We start from the raw sequence: 24,045 nt of genomic DNA on the forward strand, positions 1-24,045 counted from the left end.
CCCACTTAAACATGCGTCCTCTATGTTTAGATTCCTCTACCTTGCAGAAAAGACTGTAACCTACTTTATCTGTGCCCCCACATGACTTCATAAGGTCTAAACTCTGAGGAAAAGCCTACTCCGTCTCTCCTTTTAACTCAAGCCTTCCAGTCCCAGTAACTTGTGGATATCCTCCGCACCCTCTCTATCTTTGCTATATGGCATTCACGATGTGCGCTGGCAGTATCGAAGCACAAGGTGGAGGAAAGACAGACTCCGATGTAGAGGTGGCGACGAGAGTTTATTCATAAAATTTCCAAAAGGACATCCGTGTCTCGGCTGAGCAACACCATGAGAAGTAACAATCTCAAAACTAGGACCCCACGATTAGCACTAATCGATGTCCTCTTAAATATTGCAAGGAGCAGGAATCCCCGAGCCATTCAAAATAGACTTAACAAGTTCAAGCAGAAAGCATGAGGAGACCACATTACAAAGAGCAAATCGCTCGAGAAAACACAAGGAACTCTCAGTAAATAACAATTAACCAATTCAGGTGCTCTAAAAGCCTCAGAGCCCAATGCACTCTGTCACCCTTCACTGGCCTGAAGAGCTCATTATAAATATTGTGACCAGAACTGTCTCATTCAGCTGTAAATGTTGTCCTCAGGAGGCTTGCCTCTTCTGACCTGCTGTCTCTCTCTCTCCCTCAGCCCCTTTAGCAGCAGCAGCAGCAGACAAGCAGACCTGGCACTACCAGAGGATTTGTCGGCCAGTCCTGCTGCCCAGTGCTGGACCCTGGAGCAATTCCGAGCCACTGTCAACTCCCTCCGGCTGCTGAACCCAGCCATCTTCTCCTGATCATTGGCGCCCACGATTGAGCAAGGCAGAAAGTGTGGAAGAGCGAGTGGCTCACTGGGACGGACCTCCTCTGCAGGAAAATGCGTGTTCCTTTTCTGAAAGTGACCCGATTCCACGGACATAAAAGGACAGGGGAGGCCATTCAGCCCCTTGGGGCTGACCACTGTTCAGTGACGTGGCTGATCTTCAGTCCCACTCCATGCACAGCTCCGCCTCCCTGGGTTAGCAGTAAAAATGGACCAATCGCAGATTCAGAATTAACTTTCTACTAATCGTCCTTTGCAGGTTTTGAACTCTTCCACCCTCTGCAAGCTGAAGTGGGGTTTGGATGGATTAGGAGAAAGAATGAAGAGAAATAGGGAAAAGGACAGAGGGTGAGCAGTTACCAGGAGTTTGAGAATTTGTGTCATCGGGTTGAAGACAGCCTTCTGTCGAAGTAACTGTTGCCAGCAATAATAAAATAACTGGGCCCAGAACGCACATGCTCTTATGACTCAACAACACATTACTTGTGCACAAGGAGATCAACATGGCTCCTGTCCCCACACTTCTGAATTCTGAAAGGAAAACTGTTACTTTTTATAGAATTGACTCATAAGTTATGAATATTGATCATTGTAAATTGTATATGATCAAATGCCATTCACAATCGAAACTTTGAGCAGTCAGCTGATGAATTTTTGAAGTTCGTAAAGACAACAGAGCCTTAGTTGCTCGGTATGTTTCACATCTTTCTTTTATCTCATCTGTCTCCGGTACTCCCCTTGTGTAAAGGGACACTATGTTTTAGGAAGACTTTTCTGGATAAGTCTCACTACAGAGGCTTTGCTCGTTTGGCTGGAGTACTGCCACAGTCTATCTCATCTGTAGTAAGCTGAGGTGTCCCCAGCCATCTTACTTCAAAAGTCTTATTTGACTATAACTGCCCAGACTACCTTAGTCTTACGGCAACTTCCACACTTTCAAAATTTGCATCTCACCCTGACCTTTTCCCTCCATGGCCAGGTTGAGGTTAAATGCAAATCAGAGAAACAACACCTTATATTCCACCTGGGCAGTCTCCAACCTAGCAGTGTCAACATCAAATTTGCTCCCACTCTGTTTCTTTTCCCCTATTTCTGTTTTCTGTCCTGATTCATTCAGACCTCATCAACCATATCTTTCAAAGTAAGTTTTATTATCAAAGTACATATATGTCACCATATACAACCCTAAGTTTCATTTTCTTGTGGGCATACTTAATAAATCTGTTGAATAGTAACCGTAACAGAATCAAAGAAAGACTGCACAACTAGGGCGTTCCAACCATTTCAAAGACGGGACCAGTGAAGTTGTGCCCTTTTGTTCAAAAGCCTGATGGTTGAGGGGTAGTAGCTGTTCCTGAACCTGGTGGTACGAGTCTTGAAGCTCTTGCACATTCTACCTGATGACAGCAGTGAGAAGAGAGCATGGTGGTGGAGATCCCTGATGATGGATGTTCGTCCACACTGTCCCTCTCCATTTGCCCGTTACCCACATAGTCCTCCAACTGGTTGTCCAACTTTCACCCATCCCTTCATTCCATGCTCCACCCTCCTAAGAAAATCCATCACTTCCACTATCACCTCCCAGCTTCTGACATTATTTCTGCCCTTAACTGCCAATGATCTCATTCATCTGGATCCACCAATCACCTGCCAGCTCTTCTCCACCCTTTCCTGCTCACTTCTTTATACTATTCCCTTTATCTTTCCAGTCCAGATGAAGGGTTTCAGATGAAACTTGTACATTAGCAGTTCTTTCAAAGTAAATTTATTGAAGTACATTTATCTCACCATTTATAATGGTGCTGGAAACCCTGTAGAATTTTCTCTATTTCTGCAGAAATATGACCTAAAATGTGCTCAGATCTTCACATAAGCCCTAAAACCAGATAAAGAGAACCCAATTAAATAAATAACCAAAAAAATTATACTTGTTCATTTATTTATTGAGAAAGTCGAGTCGAGGGCCTCCATCATTTAGAGTTAACCATGGGTATTGTGTCCTATCTGTCTGGATACGCAAGCCTAGACAGTACAATATGGAGAGCGAGCTGTTGCCCATGTAGCAAGCTCCCCCACTTCACGCATCAGATGAACCCGAAGGAATGGCAGAGACCAATACAGTTTGATACCAGCAGTGTCTCAGGAGTTGCCAGTCAGCATTGAACTCAATGTAGGTCTTCCTTAGGAAATCCAGCTTTGGATTTTTCCCTCATGGTTTACTCCTGAAGCCTTCCCCTTGAGTGGGTATAGCCACAAGGCAGTGGAAGTTTGAGATCAGAGTTTTCCTTCTAGATGAGCTGCCAACCATGGCTGATGAGCCCCATCTACCTGAAGCGACTGGTTTTAAGGCACCAGTAACCCACCTTTGCCCCTTGTCCTATCAATAGAAACAGTTCTGTTGGGCTTAGTAGCTAAGCCACACGTGAAGGCCAGGAGCTGGACTTGGCTTTTTCATGTCAAGAATTTAATTGGAAGAACTTAATAGTGGGAGTTTGTCCCGTTACTACCCCTGCTATAACAATCTTATGATCCAATATTACATGTATTTGTTGGAAAAAGTGTATGAATCTCTGGGGAAATACCTTCTACAAAAACTGTTTGGAGTCAGGTGTTCCAATCAAGATTGGAGGTGTGGGTTGTAGAGGTGATCTGCTCTATAAAAACACACGCAAAGTCAGGTTACTGACAGCCTGCTCTCAAGAAAGATCTGTTAACGTGCACCATGCCTCGATCAAAACAACTTTCAGAGGATCTTAGAAGAAGAATTGTAGAGATGCATGAAGCTGGAAAAGACTACAAAAGCATTTCGGAAGACCTGAGTGTTCATCAGTCCACAGTAAGAGAAATTGTCTACAAATGGAGGAAACTCGGTACTGTTGCTACTCTCCCTAGGAGTGGGCATCCTGCAAAGAACACAAGGTGCAATGCTGAAGGAGATGAAAAAGAAACCAAGGATAATAGCAAAAGACCCTCAAACATCTCTAGAATTTGCTAAAGTCTCTGTTCATGTGTCCACTGATCCACTGAAAAAAACACTGATCAAGAATGATGTTTATCGAAGGACACCATGGAAGAAACCACTGCTGTCCAAAAAGAATATTGCTGCATGCCACAATGCTTCTGGGACAATGTTCTGTGGACAGATAAGACAAAAGTTGAACTTTTTGGCAGAAGTGCACACTGCTATGTTTGGAGGAAAAGGGACACTGCACGCCAACACTAAAACCTCATCCTATCTGTGAAGCATGGTGGAAGGAGCATCATAGTTTGGACAACACACACAAAATGCTGGTGGAACACAGCAGGCCAGGCAACATCTATAAGGAGAAGCACTGTCGACGTTTCGGGCCGAGACCCTTCATCAGGACTGTTTGAATTTCCAGCATCTGCAGATTTCCTCATGTTTGCATCATAGTTTGGAGCTGCTTTGCTATCTCGGGGCCTGGACAGTTTGTAATCATTGCGAGAACAATGGATTGTATCAGGACATTTTGCAGGAGAATGTCAGGGTAGCAGTCTGCCACCTGAAGCTTAATAAAAGTTGGATAATGCAACAAGACAGTGATCCAAAACAGGAGTAGATCAACAACAGAACAATTTAAAAAGAAGACAATTTGTGTTTTGGAATGGCTGAATCAAGTTCTGAACTTAATCCTATAGAAATGTTGTGGAAGGATCTGAAGCAAGCAGCTCATGTAAGGAAGCCCACCAACATCTCAGAGTTGAAGAAGTTTTGTAAGGAGGAATGGTCTAAAGTTCCTCCAAGCCAGTGTGAAGGACTGAGCAACAGTTACTGGGAAAGTTTGGTTGAAGTTATAGCTGTACAAGTTACTGAAAGCAAAGGTTCACATACTTTTTCCAACAAATATATGTAATATTGGATCATTTTTCTCAAATAAATGAACAAGTATAATGTTTTTGTGTTATTTACTTATCTGGGTTCTCTTTACCTAGTCTTATGACTTACATGAAGATCTGATCACAGTTTAGATCATATTTATGCAGAAATAGAGAAAATTGTACAGGATTCGCAAACTTTCTAGCACCAGGCAGCAGCATCTATGGAAATGAGTAAACTGTCAGCATGTTGGGCCGAGACCCTTGAAGTCCCAAAACCTGGCCTGCTGAGGTGTAGCATCTTGGCTGCTTGTAGGGATTATTTGCAATTGCTTGTATAACCTTTTCACTGGGATTTATATACAAACTCGGTTTGTTAGCTACCTCTGCTAATGGACACAGGGCTCAGTGGTGAGAAGGCCGCCTTTCATAAACAATATACATATATCTAGGATCGGTATGATTTGGGGTTCAACCAAACAGGAACGTCCTGTAGTTCCAATTAAAACTACCTCAATTTGAGTGAGTGCTGCATAAATTCTGCCCATATACAATTATTTAGTAAAAAATAACATCGCACAACACATAAAATTATAAAGGAAGTATATTTATTAATTTGAGCTTTATCAAACAGTTATTAAAAGAAAGAAGGGGAAAAAATAAAAGGGCCTATTACTGTTAGACCAGTCGAAATGTGCTCAGGACTGTTGGAGCTCGTCTCCTCCAAAGCTGAGGATAACTGTTACTCACAGTCTGTGTGAAAGCACCCACCACAGTCCGAACTTACCTCAAAGTCCATTTTGAACAAACTGGCTCTCAGGGATATTGGCCCTGCTCCTTGGAGCCATTCATCTTTACAAAACTGCTCTTGCAAAGGGGACTCTCATCTTTCTTTATGCCACACTCCGCAATTCTCGCCAAAAGACCCCAAACCAGATTATTGTACATCACAGATCTCTTTCTGCCCCAATCTCTCTAGAACCTTCTCCAGATCTCACCATCCTGATTGGTTGACTCAACGTTCCCAAGTTGAGCAGTAAGGTTTCTTATTTCTAGCCAAAACCAAAACATTCTACCAGCAGGACACTCTGCTTTTGCAGAACTGCTAAAATGAAATATCTACAGCGTAGCAAGTAGAAATCTTAACTTTGTTTGTTTATCTATCTATCAATCTGTCTGTCTATATCTATCTGTCGATCTATCTATCGATCTGTTGGTCTGTCTAGAGATACAATGCAGAATAAACTGTGCCTCCCTGAAACCCCAGATTTAACTCCAGCCTGTTTATGGGAAAATTTACAATAACCAATTAATCTACTACCTGGTACATCATTTAGACTGCAGGAGGAAACCCAAACACTCAGAAGAAACCCCCCATATGATCACAAGGAGGATAAGAACATAAGAAATAGGAGCAGCAGTAGGCCATCTGGCCCGTTGGGCCTGCTCAGCCATTCAGTAAGATCATAGCTGATCAGGCCGAGGAGTCATCTCCACCTACCTGCCTTTTCCCCATAACCCTTAGTTCCCTTACTATGCAAAATTCTGTCCATTGTTGTCTTAAATATGTTTACTGAGGCAGCCTCCACTGCTTCATTGGGCAGGGAATTCCACAGATTCACCACTCTCTGGGAAAAGCAGTTCCTCCTCACCTCTGTCCTAATTCTACTCCCCTGAATCTTGAGGCTATGTCCCCTAGTTCTAGTCTCATGCACCAGTGGAAACAACTTTTGTGCCTCTATCTTATCTATCCCTTTCATAATTTTATATGTTTCTGTGAGATCTCTCATTCTTCTGAATTCCAGTGAGTACATTCCCAGGTGACTCCATCTCTCCTCATAGTCTAACCCCCTCATCTCTGGAAACAACTTGGTGAACCTCCTCTGCACTGCCTCCAAAGCCAGTATGTCCTTCCTCAAGTAAGAGACCAGAACTGCATGCAGTACTCCAGGTGCGGCTTCACCGGTACCCTGTACAGTTACAGCATAACCCCCATGCTCTTAAATTCAATTCCTCCTGCAACATTTCAATTGCGGTCTTAATAGCCTGCTGTACCTGCAAACCAACCTTTTGTGACTCATACACAGCACTCCCAAGTCCCTCTGTACATCAGCATTCTGCAGCTTTTTGCCATTTAAGTAATAATCTGCTCTTTCATTTTTCCTTCCAAAGTGGATGACCTCGCATTTACCAACATTGTACTCCATCAGCCAGACCCTTGCCCACTCACTTAACCTATCTATAACTTTCTGCAGACTCTCCATATCTTCTGCACAGTTTGCTTTTCCACTCAATTTATTATCATCAGCAAGTTTAGACACACTACACTCGGTCCCGTCTTCCGGATCGTTAATGTATATCGTGAACAGTTGCAGGCCCAGCACCAACCCCTGTGGCACACAGTTCACCACTGATTGCCAACCAGAGTAACACTCATGTATCCCAACTCTCTGCTTTCTATTAGTTAACCAATCTTCTATCCATATTAATACATCACCCTCAGCTCTATGCATCTGTATCTAATGGATAAGTCTTTTATGTGGCACCTTATCGAACGCCTTCTGGAAATGTTATTACGTGGCACCTTATCGAATGGATATAAAAAGACTCCTTACAGAGGACGCCAGGATTGAACTCTGCACTCCGATGGCCCGACCACTAACAGCTGAGCTACCGTGGCGCCTGTGCCAATCATAATGCCTATTTTAGGAGTTAATAATCAATTAATTCTACCAGTTAAAGTATCAGAATCAGGTTTATTATCGCTGATATGTTTTGATATTTGTTGCAGCAGTATAGTGCAAGACATAAAAATTAGTATATGTAAAAAATAAATAACCAGTGCAAAACAAAAGGACAATAATGAGGTAGTGTTCATGGACCATTCAGATATCTGACAGTGGAGGGGTTTTTTCTGTTCCTAAATGGTTGATATGCATCTTTAGGTTCCTGTACCTCGTCCCTGATGGTAGTAATGAGCAGAGGGCGTATCTGAATGGTGAGGGTCCTCCCTTCTTGAGGCATCACCTTTTGAAGATGACCTCGACAGTGGGGAGGCCAGTGCCCATGAAGCAGGTAGGAACCTCTGACTACAACAGTGAAGAAGGCTCATCAGTCCTGACGAAGGGTCCAAGCCCAAAACATCAACTGCTTTTTCCTTTCCGTAAGCGCTGCCTGACCTGCTGAGTTCCTCCGGCATGTTTTTGTGTGTTGCTTTGGATCTCCAGCATTTGCAGAGTTTCTCATGTTAAGGGGCTGAAGATGATCTTGAACACTCCAACCAATTGGTTGGCACTATCATGGTCCGGTCCATGAGGTCCACGTTCTTCTGGCTGTCCCTTGTTTCAGTTGGGCTTAATCACAGGCACCTGTTTCTCATATTGGGGCTGGAATATAAGTGGCCCTGGGTTCGAGCATGTTTGCTGGTTTGACTCATCAGTATCCTCTCCTCGCCTCCGTGGGGTAAGTCAGGCCGTCTTTGCCATTACCCTGAGGCTGGACTGTTCCCTTCCTTCCTTCTGAAGCCCTGCCTGCAACCCATGCCAGAAGCCCTTCCGGCAACCTCGCCTGTAGTGCCGTCAAGTTCAGCCACCGGAATGAGACTGGAGCCTTGCCACGCCAACAGAAGGAACTATATATTGTTGAGCTTGGAACTGTCTCTTTGTGTCCCTGTGTTTAGTTTATGTGTATGAATCCTGGCCCTATGTCCTGTTCCCAAGGAGGGGTACCAGCTCTGTGTTCTGTGTTCATGTGCTCAAGTCCAAGGCTCTGAGGAGGTTTCCAGTCCATGTCCAATGCTCCGAGGAGGTTCCATTCTGTGTCCAAGGCTCCAAGGAGGTTCCAGTCCGTGTCCAAGTCCTTTCAACATTCAAAAGGTTTCAATGAGATCCCTCCTCATCCTTCTGAATTCCAGTGAGTACAGTGTCTTTTAGAAGTGCAGCAGTCCGCAAGGTGTAGGTCACACTCAGTGTTGTCAGGGAGAGTGCCCCCCCTCCCATTTTCACTGTTGAGATTAAGCTCTGGCGGGGGAAACAGAGCAAGCTGAACAACTTGATGTCTCACCTGTGGAATCAGGAAAGAAATGCGGATGGTAGTTTGCCTCCCAGATGCCAGGGTCCGGGATGTTTCTGATCACGTCAACTATATCCTGACGTGGGAAGGAGAACATCCAGAGATCGTGGTATATATTGGTACCAACGACATAGGCAGGAAAAGGGAGGAGGTCCTGAAAACAGACTACAGGGAGTTAGGAAGGAAGTTGAGAAGCAGGACCACAAAGGTAGTAATCTCAGGATTACTACCTGTGCCACATGACAGTGAGTATAGGAATAGGATGAGGTGGAGGATAAATGTGTGGCTGAGGGATTGGAGCAGGGGGCAGAGATTCAGATTTCTGGATCATTGGGACCTCTTTTGGGGCAGGTGTGACCTGTACAAAAAGGACGGGTTGCACTTGAATCCCAGGAGGACCAATATCCTGGTGGGGAGGTATGCTAAGGCTACTGGGGAGAACTTAAACTAGATTACTGGGGGGGTGGGAACCGAACTGAACTGATGGAGGAAATAGAGAAAGCTTGGAGGGAGTGCAAGAGGGAGAATAGGCAGTTGATAGAAAAGGGATGCGCTCAAACCGATGGTTTGAGATGTGTCTATTTTAATACAAGGATATTATGAACAAAGCAGATGAGCTTAAAGCGTGGATCAGTACTTGGAGCTATGATGTTGTGGCCATTATAGAGACTTGGATGGCTCAGGGGCAGGAATGGTTACTTCAAGTGCTAGGCTTTAGATGTTTCAGAAAGGGCAGGGAGGGAGGCAAAAGAGGTTGGGGCGTGGCACTGCAAATCAGAGATAGTGTCACGGCTGCAGAAAAGGAGGAAGTCATGGAGGCGTTGTCTACAGAGTCTCTGTGGGTGGAAGTTAGGAACAGGAAGGAGTCAGTAACTCTACTGGGTGTTTTTATAGACCACCCAATAGTAACAGGGACATCGAGGAGCAGATAGGGAGACAGATTCTAGAAAGGTGTAATAATAAGAGGGTTGTCGTGGTGAGAGATTTTAATTTCCCAAATATTGATTGGCTCCTCCCAAGAGTAAGGGGTTTAGATGGGGTGGAGTTTGTTAGGTGTGTTCAGGAAGGTTTCCTGACACAATATGTAGATAAGCCTACAAGAGGAGAGGCTGTACTCGATTTGGTATTGGGAAATGAACCTGGTCAGGTGTCAGATCTCTCAGTGGGAGAGCATTTTGGAGATAGTGATCACAATTCTATCTCCTTTACCATAGCATTGGAGAGTGATAGGAATAGACAAGTTAGGAAAGGGTTTAATTGGAATAAGGGGAAATATGAGGCTATGAAGCAGGAACAAATTGGGAACAGACATTCTTAAGGAAATGTGGCAAAAGTTCAGGGGAGCGGAGTTCTGCATAGGTACATTTCAATGAGACGGAAAGGATGGTAGGGTACAGGAGCTGTGGTGTTCAAAGGCTGTTGTAAATCTAGTCAAAAAAAAGCTTACAAAAGGTTCAAAAACCTAGGTAATGATACAGATCTAGAAGATTATAGGGCTAGCAGCAGAAAGGAGCTTAAAAATGAAATTAGGAGAGCCAGAAGGGGCCATGAGGAAGCCTTGGCTGGCAGGATTAAGGAAAACCCCAAAGCATTCTACTAGTATGTGAAGAGCAAGAGGATAAAATGTGAGAGAATAGGACCAATCAAGTGTGACAGTGGAAAAGTGTGTATGGAACTGGAGGAGACAGCTGAGGTACTTAATGAATACTTTCCTTCAGTATTCACTACGGAAAAGGATCTTGGTGATTGTAGGGATGACTCACAGCGGACTGAAAATGCATATTAATAGATATTAAGAAAGAAGATGTGCTGGAGCTCTTGGAAAGCATCAAGTTGGATAAGTCAGCAGGATCGGATGAGATGTACCCCAGGCTACTGTGGGAGGCGAGGGAGGAAATTGCTGAGCCTCTGGCGATGATATTTGAATCATCAATGGGGATGGGAGAGGTTCCGGAGGATTGGAGGGTTGCGGATGTTGTTCCCTTATTCAAGAAAGAGAGTAGAGATAGCCCAGGAAATTATAGACCAGTGAGTCTTATTTGAGTGTATGGCAAGTTGATGGAAAAGAGGCAGGATTTAGGAACATTTGGAGAGGCATAATATGATTAGGAATAGTCAGCATGGCTTTGTCAAAGGCAGGTTGTGTCTTATGAGCCTGATTACATTTTTTAAGGATATAACTAAACACATAGATGGAGGTAGAGCAGTAGATGTAGTGTGTATGGATCTCAGCAAGGCATTTGATAAGGTACCTCATGCAAGGCTTATTGAGAATGTAAGGAGGCATGGGCTCCAAGGGGCCATTGCTTTGTGGATCCAGAACTGGCTTGCCCATAGAAGGCAAGGAGTGGTTGTAGATGAGTCATATTCTGCATGGAGGTCGGTGACCAGTGGTGTTCTGGGACCCCTTCTCTTCGTGATTTTTATAAATGACCTGGATGAGGTCAGTAAATTTGCTGATGACACAAAGGTTGGAGGTATTGAGGATAGTGTGGAGGGCTGTCAAATGTTACAGCGGGACATTGATAGGATACAAAACTGGGCTGATAAGTGGCAGATGGAGTACAACCCAAATAAGAGTGACGGAGGATGATAGAAGTGTATAAGATGATGAGAGGCATTGATCGTGTGGATGGTCAGAGGCTTTTTCCCAGGGCTGAAATGGCTAACACGTGAGGGCACAATTTTAAGGTGCTTGGAAGTAGGTACAGAGGAGATGTTAGGGGTAAGTTTTTACACAGAGAGTGGCGAGTGTGTGGAATGGGCTGCTGGCGACGGTGGTGGAGACAGATACAATAGGGTCTTTTAAGAGACTCCTAGATAGGTACATGGAGCTTAGAAAAATAGAGGTCTATGGGTATCCCTAGGTAATTTCACAGGTAGGGACATGTTCGGCACAGCTTTGTGGGCCGAAGGTTCTGCATTGTGCTGTAGGTTTTCTATGTTTCTATTAAGCTGGTTGAGAGAGTGGTGGGATTCAGCTGCATACGGTCCTTCCCACCATTCCAGCCATGCCCTCTTTGCGATGCTCCCATCGGGCAGGAGGTACAGAAACCTGAAGACCCACACCTCACGGTTCAACAACTGCTTCTTCCCCACCACCATCCACTACTTTTTGTAGCATTTTACAATTCAAGGGCATCGGTGTTTCCATACCAGGCCATGATACAGTCAGTCACTATATCCTTCACGACGCATCTGCAGAAGTTTGTCAAAGTTTTAGATGTCATGCCAAAACTTTGCAAATTACTGTACTTTTGAGCAATTGTAAATTAAGTATAATTTATGTCCTAATTCTATCTCAGAATGTATTTAACTTGCACTCATATTGTTTTGTTTATTTTGTTAAGAAAGTTATGTCTAATTTATGTAAATGTATGTTTGTAATGTACTGAGCTGCTGCTGCAGAAAGTTAATTTGCCTGGCATTTGTACCCTGTGCCCTTGACAATGACAATAAATTTGACGTTGATCACGTTTGCTTCCTTAGGGAATGCTGGATGCCTTGAGCACAATATATCAGCGACATGGGATAATCGGGCTGTGGCGTGGATCGAGCTCGGTCGTGCCAAGGGTAATGGTTGGCTCAGCTGTCCAGCTCTTAGCCTTCTCCAAAACCAAACAGGTCACCAGGGACCTGCAGGTGAGCACTACAGCACAAAAACTGGCCCTTTGGCCCATCTAGTCCAAGCAATAAGACCATAAGACATAGGAGCAGAATTAAATCGTCTAGCCCATCGAGTCTGCTCCACCATTCAATCATGGCTGATCCTTTTTTTTTGAAAACTTCTCCTCAACTCCAGTTCCTGGCCTTCTCCCCATAGGTCCAATCAACAACCTATCAATCTCTGCCTTAAATGCACCCAATGACCTGGCCTCCACAGCTGCATGTAGCAACAAATTCACCACCCTTTGGCTTAAGAAATTTCTCTGCATCTCTGTTTTGAAAGGGCACCCCTCTATCCTGAGGCTATGCTCTCTTGTGCTAGACTCTCCCACCATGGGAAACATCCTTTCCACATCTACTCTGTCTAGGTCTTTCGACATTTGAAAGTTTTCAGTGAGATCCCCCCTCATCCTTCTGAATTCCAGCGAGTACAGACCCAGAGCCATCAAACATTCCTCATATAATAACCCTTTCATTTCTGGAATCATCCGTATGAACCTCCTCTGGACCCTCTCCAACACCATCACATCTTTTCTAAGACGAGGGGCCCAAAACTGTTCACAATACTCAAGATGAGGCCTCACCAGTGCCTTATAAAGCCTCAGCATCACATCCTTGCTCTTGTATTCTAGACAGATGCTGTGAGTCCTGAGGCTCCTGCACGTCCTTCCTGATGGCAGCAGCAAGACAGCATGCCCTGGGTGGTGGGGAGTCCCTGATGATGGATATTGCTTTCCTGCAAGTGTTTCGTGTGGATGTGCTCAATGGTGGAGAGGGCTTTACCTGTGATGGAGCAGGCCATAGGCCATATCCACTACCTTTTCTAGGAGTTCCCGGACAAGGACGTTGGTGTTTCCATTCTACTGTATTTGTTTGCATTTACTGTGAATGCCTGCAAGAAAATTAATCTCAACTTTATAAGGCACTGGTGAGGCCTCAGTTGGAGTATTGTGAGCAGTTTTGGGCCCCTTATCTAAAAAAGGATGTGCTGACATTGGAGAGGTTTCACCAAAATTATTCTGGGACTGAAAGGCTTGTCGTACGTGCAGTGATTGATGGCTCTGGGCCTGTACTCATTGGAATTCAGAAGAATGAGGGTGAGCTCATTGAAACCTATTAAATGTTGAAAGGCCCTGATAGCAGACAGCCCACCTCTCCCGGAAGTTCCAGGAGTCTCCCGCAAACTGATAGCGGCTCCCCGAAACCCGCAAATGATATACAATATCCCAGAAATCGTTTTTTGGGAGTATGAGAGTGAGAGCGAGGCAGCGGGGGAGAGGTGAGTTTAACAGGTGTCATTCATTCAGTAGCATAGCAAACGTTATTTAAACTAGCTGGCTAGCTGCTAAGGAGCGACTCTATTGCAGACATCCCACCTCTCCCGGGAGTCTCCCGCAAATTGATAGTGCTACCTCTCTGAAATGAGTTTTTGCAGGTGGGATGTCTGTGATAGAGTGGATGTGGAGAGGATGTTTCCTTTAGTGGGGGAGTCTTCTAAGACCAGAGGACACAGCCTCAGAATAGAGGGACATCCATTTAGAATGGACATGAGGCAGAATTTCTTTACCCAGAGAGTGGTGAATTGATGGAAGTCGTTGCCATAGGTGACTATGGAGGCCATGTGATTGGGTATATTTAACACAGAGATTGATGGATTCTTGACCAGTCAGGGCATGAAGGGTTAAGGGGAGAAGGCAGGAGATTGGGGCTGAGAAGGAAATGGATCAGCCATGATGAAATGGCGGAGCAGACTCAATGGGCCAAATGGCCTAATTCGGCTCCTATATGGTCTTATGGAATCAGTTGTCAGGTGAGTGAAGTTATCCTGATTCAAGAGCCTGATTGTTGAGGGGTAGTAACTGTTCCTGAGCTAGGTGGTGTGAGTTCTGAGGTTCCTGCACCTCCTTCATCACAGCAGCTGAGTGAAGAGAGCATGTCCTGGGTGTGGGGGTCCTTAATGATGGGAGATGCTTCCCTGTGATAATGCTCCGTGTAGATCTGTCCAATGGTGGAAAGGTCTTTATCTGTGATGGACTGGGCCATATCCATTACTGGATGTGATGTACCTCAATGTAGCTGTGTTCAATGGTGGGGAGGGCTTTGTCTGCAGTGGACTGGGTTATATCCACTCTTTTTTTTATAGGATTTTCCATGCAAGGCCATTGGTGTTTCCATTCTATTGTGTTTCTTTGTATTTGCTGTGAATGCCCACAGGAAAATAATCTCAGGGTTGTACATGGTGACATACACATACTTTGATAATAAATTTACTTTGAACTTTTGCAATGGTGGAGGTAGACTCCAGAATTTTCAGCTGCTAACTGCACAGATCAGTGTGAGCTTTGTTAAAAGTAAAAACCAACACCACCAATTTCTTTTAAAAATATAAACATTTAGTAACTAAACTTCTTTTACACTTTACATTTCTGAGAGACATCCATTACCAATTGGGCTTTACAGTCAAGATGTATAAATAACTGTCTGAGGTATCAGACAATTCTAAATTCAACAATTTTTCTGTTCCTGACATTTGAACAAGCTTCATGTTCAGTATCCTCCTTATTCTGCTAAGCTACGGGTTCCCAGCCTGGGGCCCACGGACCCCTTGCTTAATGGTATTGGTGTGGTGGCATTTCCAGCAGACTTCAAGGCCAGTAGTCCCAGATGTGAATCTGGACGGCTCATTCTACCCGTGTTGGGTTAAGCATCGAGCTAGCAACTCGACTTCGTTTAAAAAAAACAGACAAATGCTAAAGAAACAGCGAAAATGCTGCCCGATGTGCCACAGAGAGGAACTACAGCAACAATAAAAAAAAGGTTGGGAACCCGTTTTCCTCAAATGTTTCACCACATTGTTAAGTTGCGCAGGAGTCTTCCCGAATTTTCTCTCAGGGAGATCTGCATCCTCACAGCCAACCACGTGGCTGTAACCGCACATAGGAGTCCAGAGTTCCAGTTCCAATGGCTAGAGTTCTGAATCCACTGGGAAAGTCGAAGCCTTGAATGTCCATGAATCCGCCGCTCCACTGGAGCCTGGAGAAGGCCTGTCCTGGGGTTGTGGGACGGTGTGTCTGTGCGTGCGTATGTAGAATAAGGGCTTGTTTTACTGCTTTGTCGCTTGTTGTGTTTGCCAAGCATTGTGGGTTTTGTTACGTCAGCGCTGGAATGTTCAGCAAGTAGAGTGGACATGGAGGAGTCTAGGACCAGAGGGCACAGCCTCAGAATAGAATTACACCCCTTTAGAACAGAGATGAGGAGGAATTTCTTTCGCCAGAGGGCGGTAAATGTGAAATTCATTGCCACAGGCGGCTGTGGAAGCCAAGCCATTGGGTGTAATTAAAATGGAGGATACTAGGTTCTTGAATAGTAAGGGTGTCAAAGGTTACAGAGAAGTCAGAGAATGTGGTTGAGAGGGTTAATAAATCAGCCATGATGGAACGGCAGAGCAGATTTAATGGGCTGAATGGCCTAATTCTGCTCCTGTATCTTATGGACACTTGGAGCTGCCTCCTGTACGTCCTTGGGTTGTTAACACAAACAGCACATGTCACTACACATTGTGACGTGTGCATGATAAATAAAATTATTGTGATTCAGAATCTCAATTTACCCGCAGGGTTCTCCTTTTGATTTTTGGTACTGGGATGTGGATATTTCAGACTTTGCTTTCAAACTAAACTCAGAGTGCACGGATGCCCCTCTGAGTGACCTTATGGTCTTCACAATGAAAACAGAATCGGTCTTCGGGCAACATAACTGGGGAGAGAAAGAGGGTCAAGGTATCAGGGCAAGGGCTTTTGTGAAAAACTGCGGGGCAAGGTTGCCAAGGCGATACACACTGGATGAACACAGCAAGTCAAACAACATCTATGGAGAGGAATAAACAGTCAATACTTTGAAAGGGTCTCGGCCCAAAACTTGACTGTTCATTCCCCTCCATAGATGAGTTCCTCCAGCGTTTTGTGCGTGTGTTGCTCTGGATTCCCAGCATCTGCATAACGTCATGTTTAAGGTTTAGAGGGATGTGGGCCAGACGCTGTCAAATAGGACCAGCGCACTGAGACAACTGGGTCAACATAGACCTGTTGGGCCAAAGGGCCTGTTTCTGTGCCGTATAACTCCAGGACTATCCATTGACGTTGCTGAAAGTTCCCAGCACTGCCAAAGCAACAGGACTGGTTTATTCCCCTCCATAGATGCTGCCTGACCTGCTGCGTTCCTCCAGCATTTTGTGTGCGTTGCTCTGGATTTCCAGCGGCTGCAGAATCTCAAGGCACAAGCCAACAATCATTATTGTCAGTGAGACTACCACGTATGTCCCCCCACATGCACATAATACAGGTCAAAGGGCAACAGGCCCACTGTGAAATGAACATCAAACCCCACCAACAGCCCTTAGTCTGTAAGACTGAAGACCTTTCACCTCCGTCCTAAACAAGCCCCTCTCTCCTTCCAGACTTGTAGTGTTAGTCGACCGCGATGTCCCACAGGCTTCGCCCCCCCCCCTCCACACCCCCCTTGGTGAGAGGGGTAACTGAGGTGACATCACCGCTCCCAGTAAACCTTGCGCAGCTCGTCCCAGAAGAAGAGGCTGAGGACGGTGTGTGGGCCCAGCCGGAAAAAGGAGGCCCCCGTGCCCTTGTAGAGGCCAGCAAAGCCTTCTTTCCTCAGGGTCTTGGCGAAGCAATCCAGGTTTCCGGTGTAGAACAAGCCCTGTGGGAGAAAGGCACAGAAGGTAAACGACTTTACACCGTGAATGATAGGGCACTGCGGAGTGCAGTAGAACAAAGGGATCTGGGAAAACAGGTCCACAATTCATTGAAAGTGGCATCACAGGTAGATAGGGTCATAAAGAAAGCTTCTGGAGCACTGGCCTTCAGAAATCAAAATATTGAGTACAGGAGTTGGGATGTTATGTTGAAGTTGTACAAGATATTGGTGAGACCTAATTTGGAGTATTGTGTGTAGTTTTGGTCACCTTCCTGCAGGAAAGATGTAAATAAGGCTGAAAGAGTACAGAGAAAATTTACAAGGATGTTCGGGTCTGGAGGACCTGAGTTATAGGGAAGATTGAATAGGTTAGGAATTTATTCCTTAGAAGATTGAGAGGAGATTTGATAGAGGTATACAACATTATGAGGGGTATAGGTAGGGTAAATACAACAGGCTTTTTCCACTGAGGTTGCGTGGGACTACAACCAGAGGTCATGGGTTAAGGGTGAAAGGTGAGAAGTTTAAGGGAAACATGAGGCAAAACCTCTTCTCACAGAGGGTGGTGAGAAGCTTCTCTTGAGTGTTGAAATCGAGCTTGCACGCACCATTCGTGCTGGCAGTTCATCCCACTCTCACCAGTCTCTAACTATACCCCTCATGATGTCGTATCCTTCTATCAAATCTCCTCTCAATCTTCTACATTCTAGGGAATAAAGTCCTAACCTATATAATCTATATAACTCAGGTCCTCCAGTCCTGGCAACATCCTTGTAAATTTTCTCTGTACTCTTTCAATCAGACATCAGTGCAAGTTGAGGGAGATATAGTCCAAGCCAGAATTAGAATAAAAATTATACATAATTAACACGTGCACAAAAAATAAACACAAGCATTAATATAATGACACTACTATACATAATTCAGTAATAAATGTAATTTGTAGTGGAAGTAGAGAGCGAGAAAAACACAGTCTAAGGTAGTGTTTGGGTTTTTCAGGTCGGTTCAAGAACCTGGTGGTTGAGGGGGTGTGTGGGAAAGAAGCTGTTGTTGAACATTGAGTTGAGGGTCTTCAGGATCCTTCAGAGATTCCCAGCCAGGGGTCCAAGAACCCCTTGCTTAATGGTGTTGGTCCATTGCATAAAAAAAGTTGGGAACCTGCTACCTCCTGATTGATGACAGCAACAAGAAGGGGACTTGGCCCGGATGGTGCAGGTCCCTGAGATGTTGTGTCTTTTAGACGTCCCAGTTGGTGGGGAGAGATGAACCCAGGACTGAGTCTCTGTGGGGATTTTTTTGGCACTAGTGTCCTGTTTTACAATCTTTTGCTTTGCTGTCCTGTAAAATTTATATTGTGCGTGTTGTCTGGACCTGTGTGCCTGTGATGCTGTTGCAAGTGAGTTTTTCCTTGAGGCTGTACCTCGCCATGCAACGACGTGGGACAATAAACTCAACTGGACTCAGTCCGAGGGAGGTGGCAGAGGTTGCAACCTGGAGTAGCACATAGAACGGTGGGGGAAATGAGCAGTCGTCACCCTGAGTGGAAGATCGAGGGGAGATAGTCGGTACAAGAAGGTAGAGGGAAGGAGTGGGGCAAGAACTGGTAGATGAAGGGTGGATCCAAGTGAGCAGGTGTGATGGGCTGATGGAGGAGGGGAGAGTGGGAGTAGTGACAGAGGCTGGGAGGTGATGGGTGGATCGAGGTGAGGAGGGGAGAGAGGGAATAGTGAGAGAGGCTGGGAAGTGATGGGTGGATCGAGGTGAGGAGGGGAGAGAGGGAATAGTGACAGAGGCTGGGAGGTGATGGATGGATCGAGGTGAGGAGGGGAGAGGGGGAATAGTGACAGAGGCTGGGAGGTGATGGGTGGATGGAGGTGAGGAGGGGAGAGAGGGAATAGTGACAGAGGCTGGGAGGTGATGGATGGATCGAGGTGAGGAGGGGAGAGGGGGAATAGTGACAGAGGCTGGGAGGTGATGGGTGGATCCAGGTGAGGAGGGGAGAGAGGGAATAGTGACAGAGGCTGGGAGGTGATGGATGGATCGAGGTGAGGAGGGGAGAGGGGGAATAGTGACAGAGGCTGGGAGGTGATGGGTGGATCCAGGTGAGGAGGGGAGAGAGGGAATAGTGACAGAGGCTGGGAGGTGATGGGTGGATCCAGGTGAGGAGGGGAGAGAGGGAACAGTGACAGAAACTGGGAGGTGATGGGTGGATCGAGGTGAGGAGGGGAGAGAGGGAATAGTGACAGAGGCTGGGAGGTGATGGGTGGATCCAGGTGAGGAGGGGAGAGGGGGAATAGTGACAGAGGCTGGGAGGTGATGGGTGGATCGAGGTGAGGAGGGGAGAGGGGGAATAGTGACAGAGGCTGGGAGGTGATGGGTGGATCGAGGTGAGGAGGGGAGAGAGGGAATAGTGACAGAGGCTGGGAGGTGATGGGTGGATCGAGGTGAGGAGGGGAGAGAGGGAATAGTGACAGAGGCTGGGAGGTGATGGGTGGATCGAGGTGAGGAGGGGAGAGAGGGAATAGTGACAGAGGCTGGGAGGTGATGGGTGGATCCTGGTGAGGAGGGGTGATGGGTAGATGGAGGAGGGGAGAGTGGGAGTAGTGACAGAGGCTGGGAGGTGATGGGTGGATCGAGGTGAGGAGGGGAGAGTGGGAGTAGTGACAGAGGCTGGGAGGTGATAGGTGGATTGAGGTGAGGAGGGGAGAGGGGGAATAGTGACAGAGGCTGGGAGGTGATGGGTGGATCCTGGTGAGGAGGGGTGATGGGTAGATGGAGGAGGGGAGAGTGGGAGTAGTGACAGAGGCTGGGAGGTGATAGGTGGATTGAGGTGAGGAGGGGAGAGGGGGAATAGTGACAGAGGCTGGGAGGTGATGGGTGGATCCTGGTGAGCAGGGGTGATGGGTAGATGGAGGAGGGGAGAGTGGGAGTAGTGACAGAGGCTGGGAGGTGATAGGTGGATTGAGGTGAGGAGGGGAGAGGGGGAATAGTGACAGAGGCTGGGAGGTGATGGGTGGATCCTGGTGAGCAGGGGTGATGGGTAGATGGAGGAGGGGAGAGTGGGAGTAGTGACAGAGGCGGGCTGGGAGGTGATGGGTGGATTGAGGTGCGGAGGGGAGAGTGGGAGTAGTGACAGAGGCTGGGAGGTGATGGGTGTATCCAAGTGAGCAGGTGTGATGGGCGGATGGAGGAGGGGAGAGTGGGAATAGTGACAGAGACTGGCAGGTCACCCACTCCATCTACCCATCACTCACACACTCCTTTCACTGGGTCCCCTCCCTCCACTGTTCCCATCGGCCCTTCCACCTCCCTTATTTGGTTCCATACGCCACCTTCCTCTCCTATCAGATCCCACCATCTGTAGCACTTTATGACAACCACCTCTCACCTCCCAGTCTCTGTCACTGTTCCCACTCTCCCCTCCTCCATCTGCCCATCACCCCTCCTCACCAGGATCCACCCATCACCTCCCAGTCTCTGTCACTGTTCCCACTCTCCCCTCCTCCATCTACCCATCACCCCTCCTCACCAGGATCCCCCCATCACCTCCCAGTCTCTGTCACTGTTCCCACTCTCCCCTCCTCCATCTACCCATCACCCCTCCTCACCAGGATCCCCCCATCACCTCCCAGTCTCTGTCACTGTTCCCACTCTCCCCTCCTCCGTCTGCTCATCTCCCCTCCTCATCTCGATCCACCCATCACCTCCCAGCCTCTGTCACTATTCCCTCTCTCCCCTCCTCCATCTGCTCATCTCCCCCCCTCACCAGGATCCACCCATCACCTCCCAGTCTCTGTCACTATTCCCTCTCTCCCCTCCTCCATCTGCCCATCACCCCTCCTCACCAGGATCCACCCATCACCTCCCAGTCTCTGTCACTATTCCCTCTCTCCCCTCCTCCATCTGCCTATCACCCCTCCACAAATGCCGCCTGACTCACTGAGTTTCTCCAGCAGGTTACATGTAGCTCCAGATTTCTGGCATCTGCCGTCTCTTGTATATGTAATAAAGTTGCCTGAGGTTTTGACAGGTCCTGGCTCAGTCTGGGGTGCTGTGGCTGTGTTGGTCAGTATGCTGGTGTGCAGAATCAGCAGGGGGTTGTTGGCCAACCTCCCCAGGAACAGAGTGCATTACCTTTCCCTGCTGGTCCACGGGCTGGTTGTAGAGCCGGGTGCTGACCACGTCGAAGGGGGTGATAGCCAAAACAGCAAACACGCTGCTGACTATCCCAGCCACCAGGGGCTCCAAGGGACTGGCCGGTGCAACCAGCTGTAGCAGGGAGAAAGAGAGGAGAAAAGATGAACACAGACACAGGCACAAAGCTGCCACTTGCAGGTCACCCTGTGACCTTGCCCTCACATCACTCCCAGCCTCAACTGTGAGTTTGACCTTTAGTCACTGTGGTGAACTACATATACCTGTCTGGAGACGCCCCCCCTGCTGACTGCTCCTGTGGCTCCTCCCACAGACCCCGGTATAAAGGCGATTGGAGGCACTGCTCCTCCCTCAGTCTCCAGGATGTTGTGTGGTGGTCACTTGGAAAAATCGTTGGAGGTTGGTGTTGTGATCTGGCCAGTCGTGACCACAGATGGTGATGTTATCCAGTTAGGGAAATGTGGCCTTCAGTTGGCACTGGTCCACCATCCGGTCCATTTCCCTCTGGAAGACAGAGACACCATTTGTGACACCGAAGGAGATGCGCAGGAAGTGATAGAGCCTGCCGCCCGCTTCGAAGACGGTGTAGGGGCGGTCCTCCGGGCGGATGGGGAGCTGATGGTAAGCGGATTTCAGGTCTATGGTCGAGAACACCTTGTACTGAGCTATCTGATTGACCATATCCGCGATGCGGGGTAGGGGGTACGCGTCAAGCTGCGTGAACCTATTGATGGTCTGGCTAAAGTCCACGGCCATCCTATTTTTCTGCCCGGTCCGAACAACAACCACCTGGGCCCTCCAAGGACTTGTGCTTGGCTCAATGATCCCCTCCCTGAGCAGCCGCTGCACCTCTGACTGAATGAAGGCCCTGTCCCCCGCGCTGTACCTCCTGCTTTTAGTTGCACAGGTTTACAGTCGGGGGTCAGGTTGGCGAACAGTGGTGGGGGAGGGATCTTGAGGGTGGAGAGGCTGCAAGTGGTGTCAGTAGCGCAGCTGTCGGCATGGTGCTGGATGGGATGTGTGGGTCGGTGTATGTGTGTGGTCAGTAGCGGGGTATATGACGAAGTCCCACAAAACTGAGGGTTCCTGACAGTGAGTGGTGGGAGGGGCCCGTCATATGCCAGAGTCACACTTTTTAGGTGGCTCTGGAAGTCCAGCCCCAATAGCACAGGCGCGTACAGTTGAGGCATGACCAGTAGCGCAAAGTCCTGATATTCTGTGCCCTGCACCACCAATGTTGCTACACAACCCCCCCGGATGTCTGTGGAATGCGACCCAGAAGCCATGGTGACCCTCTGGCTTACCAGCCGTGTCACGAGTCCGCAGCGTTGCACCGTGTCCGGGTGAATAAAACTCTCAGTGCTGCCCATGTCAAACAGGCAGCTAGTCCTGTGCCCCTCCACCAGGATGTCCATCATTGACCTTGCAAGCTGGTGTGGGGTGCTTTGGTCGAGGGTTACGGAGGCCAGAGTTGAATCGCCGTCTTGGTGCCCGGTAAGCACCCGTGGGTCGGAGACGGGGCAAGGTGACGCCGACAAAGATGGCCGCCCCCATGTCTCGCACGAGGCAGGCAGGCAAGATGGCGGTGACCAAGATGGCCGCCCCCATGCCTCACATGAGGCGGGCAGGCAAGATGGCAGCGACCACGATGGCGACCCCCATGCCTCGCACGCGGCACTGCTCGACCCCGCTCGTGGTTCAGACTTACAGACCTTGGCGAAATGGCCCTTCTTTCCGCAGCTGGAGCAGGTAGCTTCTCGGGCCGGGCAGCATTTTCAAGGCTGCTTTTCGAGTCCACAGAAGTAACACTGCGCAGACTTGCGACTGGCAGCAGCTGTGGTCGGTTTCGGGGAGTTCGTGGACTCGTGAGTGGCAGCAGCGGTGGTCGATTCGCTCGCGGGTGGCGGGGTCTGCGGTGTCCATGGAACCGGCGGGGGATCGCGCGGCTGGACAGCATCAGCGTTGTGCAGAGCAGCCTCCAGCGTGTCGGCCGTCTCGATCGCCGAGTGTAAGGTAAGATCGGCATTTTCCAGCAGCCGCTGGCGCACGTACACTGACCTGATCCTCATAACGAAGACGTCTCGTACCAGGAGCTCCGCATACTGTTCCGCCGTCAGTCCCTTGCAGTCGCAGGCCCGCACAAGTGTCTGTAGGGCTCGGACAAACTCCCCGCTCGACTCGCCGGTTCGCTGCCGCCACGTCGCTAAGTGATGTCTTGCGTAGACGGTGTTCACCAGCCGCAGGTACTGTTTTTTGAGGGCGTCCAGTGCCCCTGGGTAGGTCGGCAGGTCCCTGATAAGGGAGTAAACTTTCAGGCTGACCCTCGAAAGGAGGATTCTGTGCATAATAGCGGGCTCAGTCACACGAATCTCCTCCAAGTATGATTGGAAGCATGCAAGCCAGAGTTCAAAGGCAAGAGCTGCTTCTGAGTCTTGAGGATCAATGTCCAATTTTTCCGGATGTAAAATGCTTTCCATGTTTTAAAACTTCCAGCCAATAAAATTGATGCACCATCAATAACTCTGAGACGTGGGTTAAGGTAGGCTTTTATTGGCTGGAAGAAAGCACAAGCAGCAAGTGACCATCACACAACATCCTGGAGACTGAGGAAGGGTCTGTGCCTCCAATCCAATGTACCCTTAAGGAAGTGTAAATTACCATTGTGTAAGGCTGGGATTGTTTTCCCTGGACTGCAGGAGCTGAGGGGTGCCCTTAGAGAAGATTATAAAATCACAAGGCG

At 47.8% G+C, this 24,045-nt stretch overlaps 2 protein-coding genes across 2 annotated transcripts in view; one reads left to right on the forward strand and one right to left on the reverse strand.

The window, feature by feature from the left end:
- Positions 1-2,101, forward strand: part of rangrf (RAN guanine nucleotide release factor) — a 31,912-nt gene extending 29,811 nt beyond the window's left edge. Inside the window, 1 exon segment of the mRNA XM_073048736.1 lies at positions 693-2,101. Within this exon segment, the coding sequence (XP_072904837.1) occupies positions 693-840 (148 nt within the window). The 3' untranslated portion in view covers positions 841-2,101.
- Positions 2,102-14,811: 12,710 nt separating this feature from the next.
- slc25a35 (solute carrier family 25 member 35) overlaps positions 14,812-24,045 on the reverse strand; it is a 31,816-nt gene continuing 22,582 nt past the window's right edge. Inside the window, exons 4-5 of the mRNA XM_073048737.1 lie at positions 21,285-21,419; positions 14,812-17,153 (exon numbers count right to left, since the gene is read on the reverse strand). Coding sequence (XP_072904838.1) covers positions 16,986-17,153; positions 21,285-21,419 — 303 coding nt within the window. The 3' untranslated portion in view covers positions 14,812-16,985. The remainder of the gene's footprint in view (positions 17,154-21,284; positions 21,420-24,045) is intronic.

This window comes from Hemitrygon akajei, chromosome 6 (genome assembly GCF_048418815.1).
Source record: "Hemitrygon akajei chromosome 6, sHemAka1.3, whole genome shotgun sequence".
NCBI classification, from domain to species: domain Eukaryota; kingdom Metazoa; phylum Chordata; class Chondrichthyes; order Myliobatiformes; family Dasyatidae; genus Hemitrygon; species Hemitrygon akajei.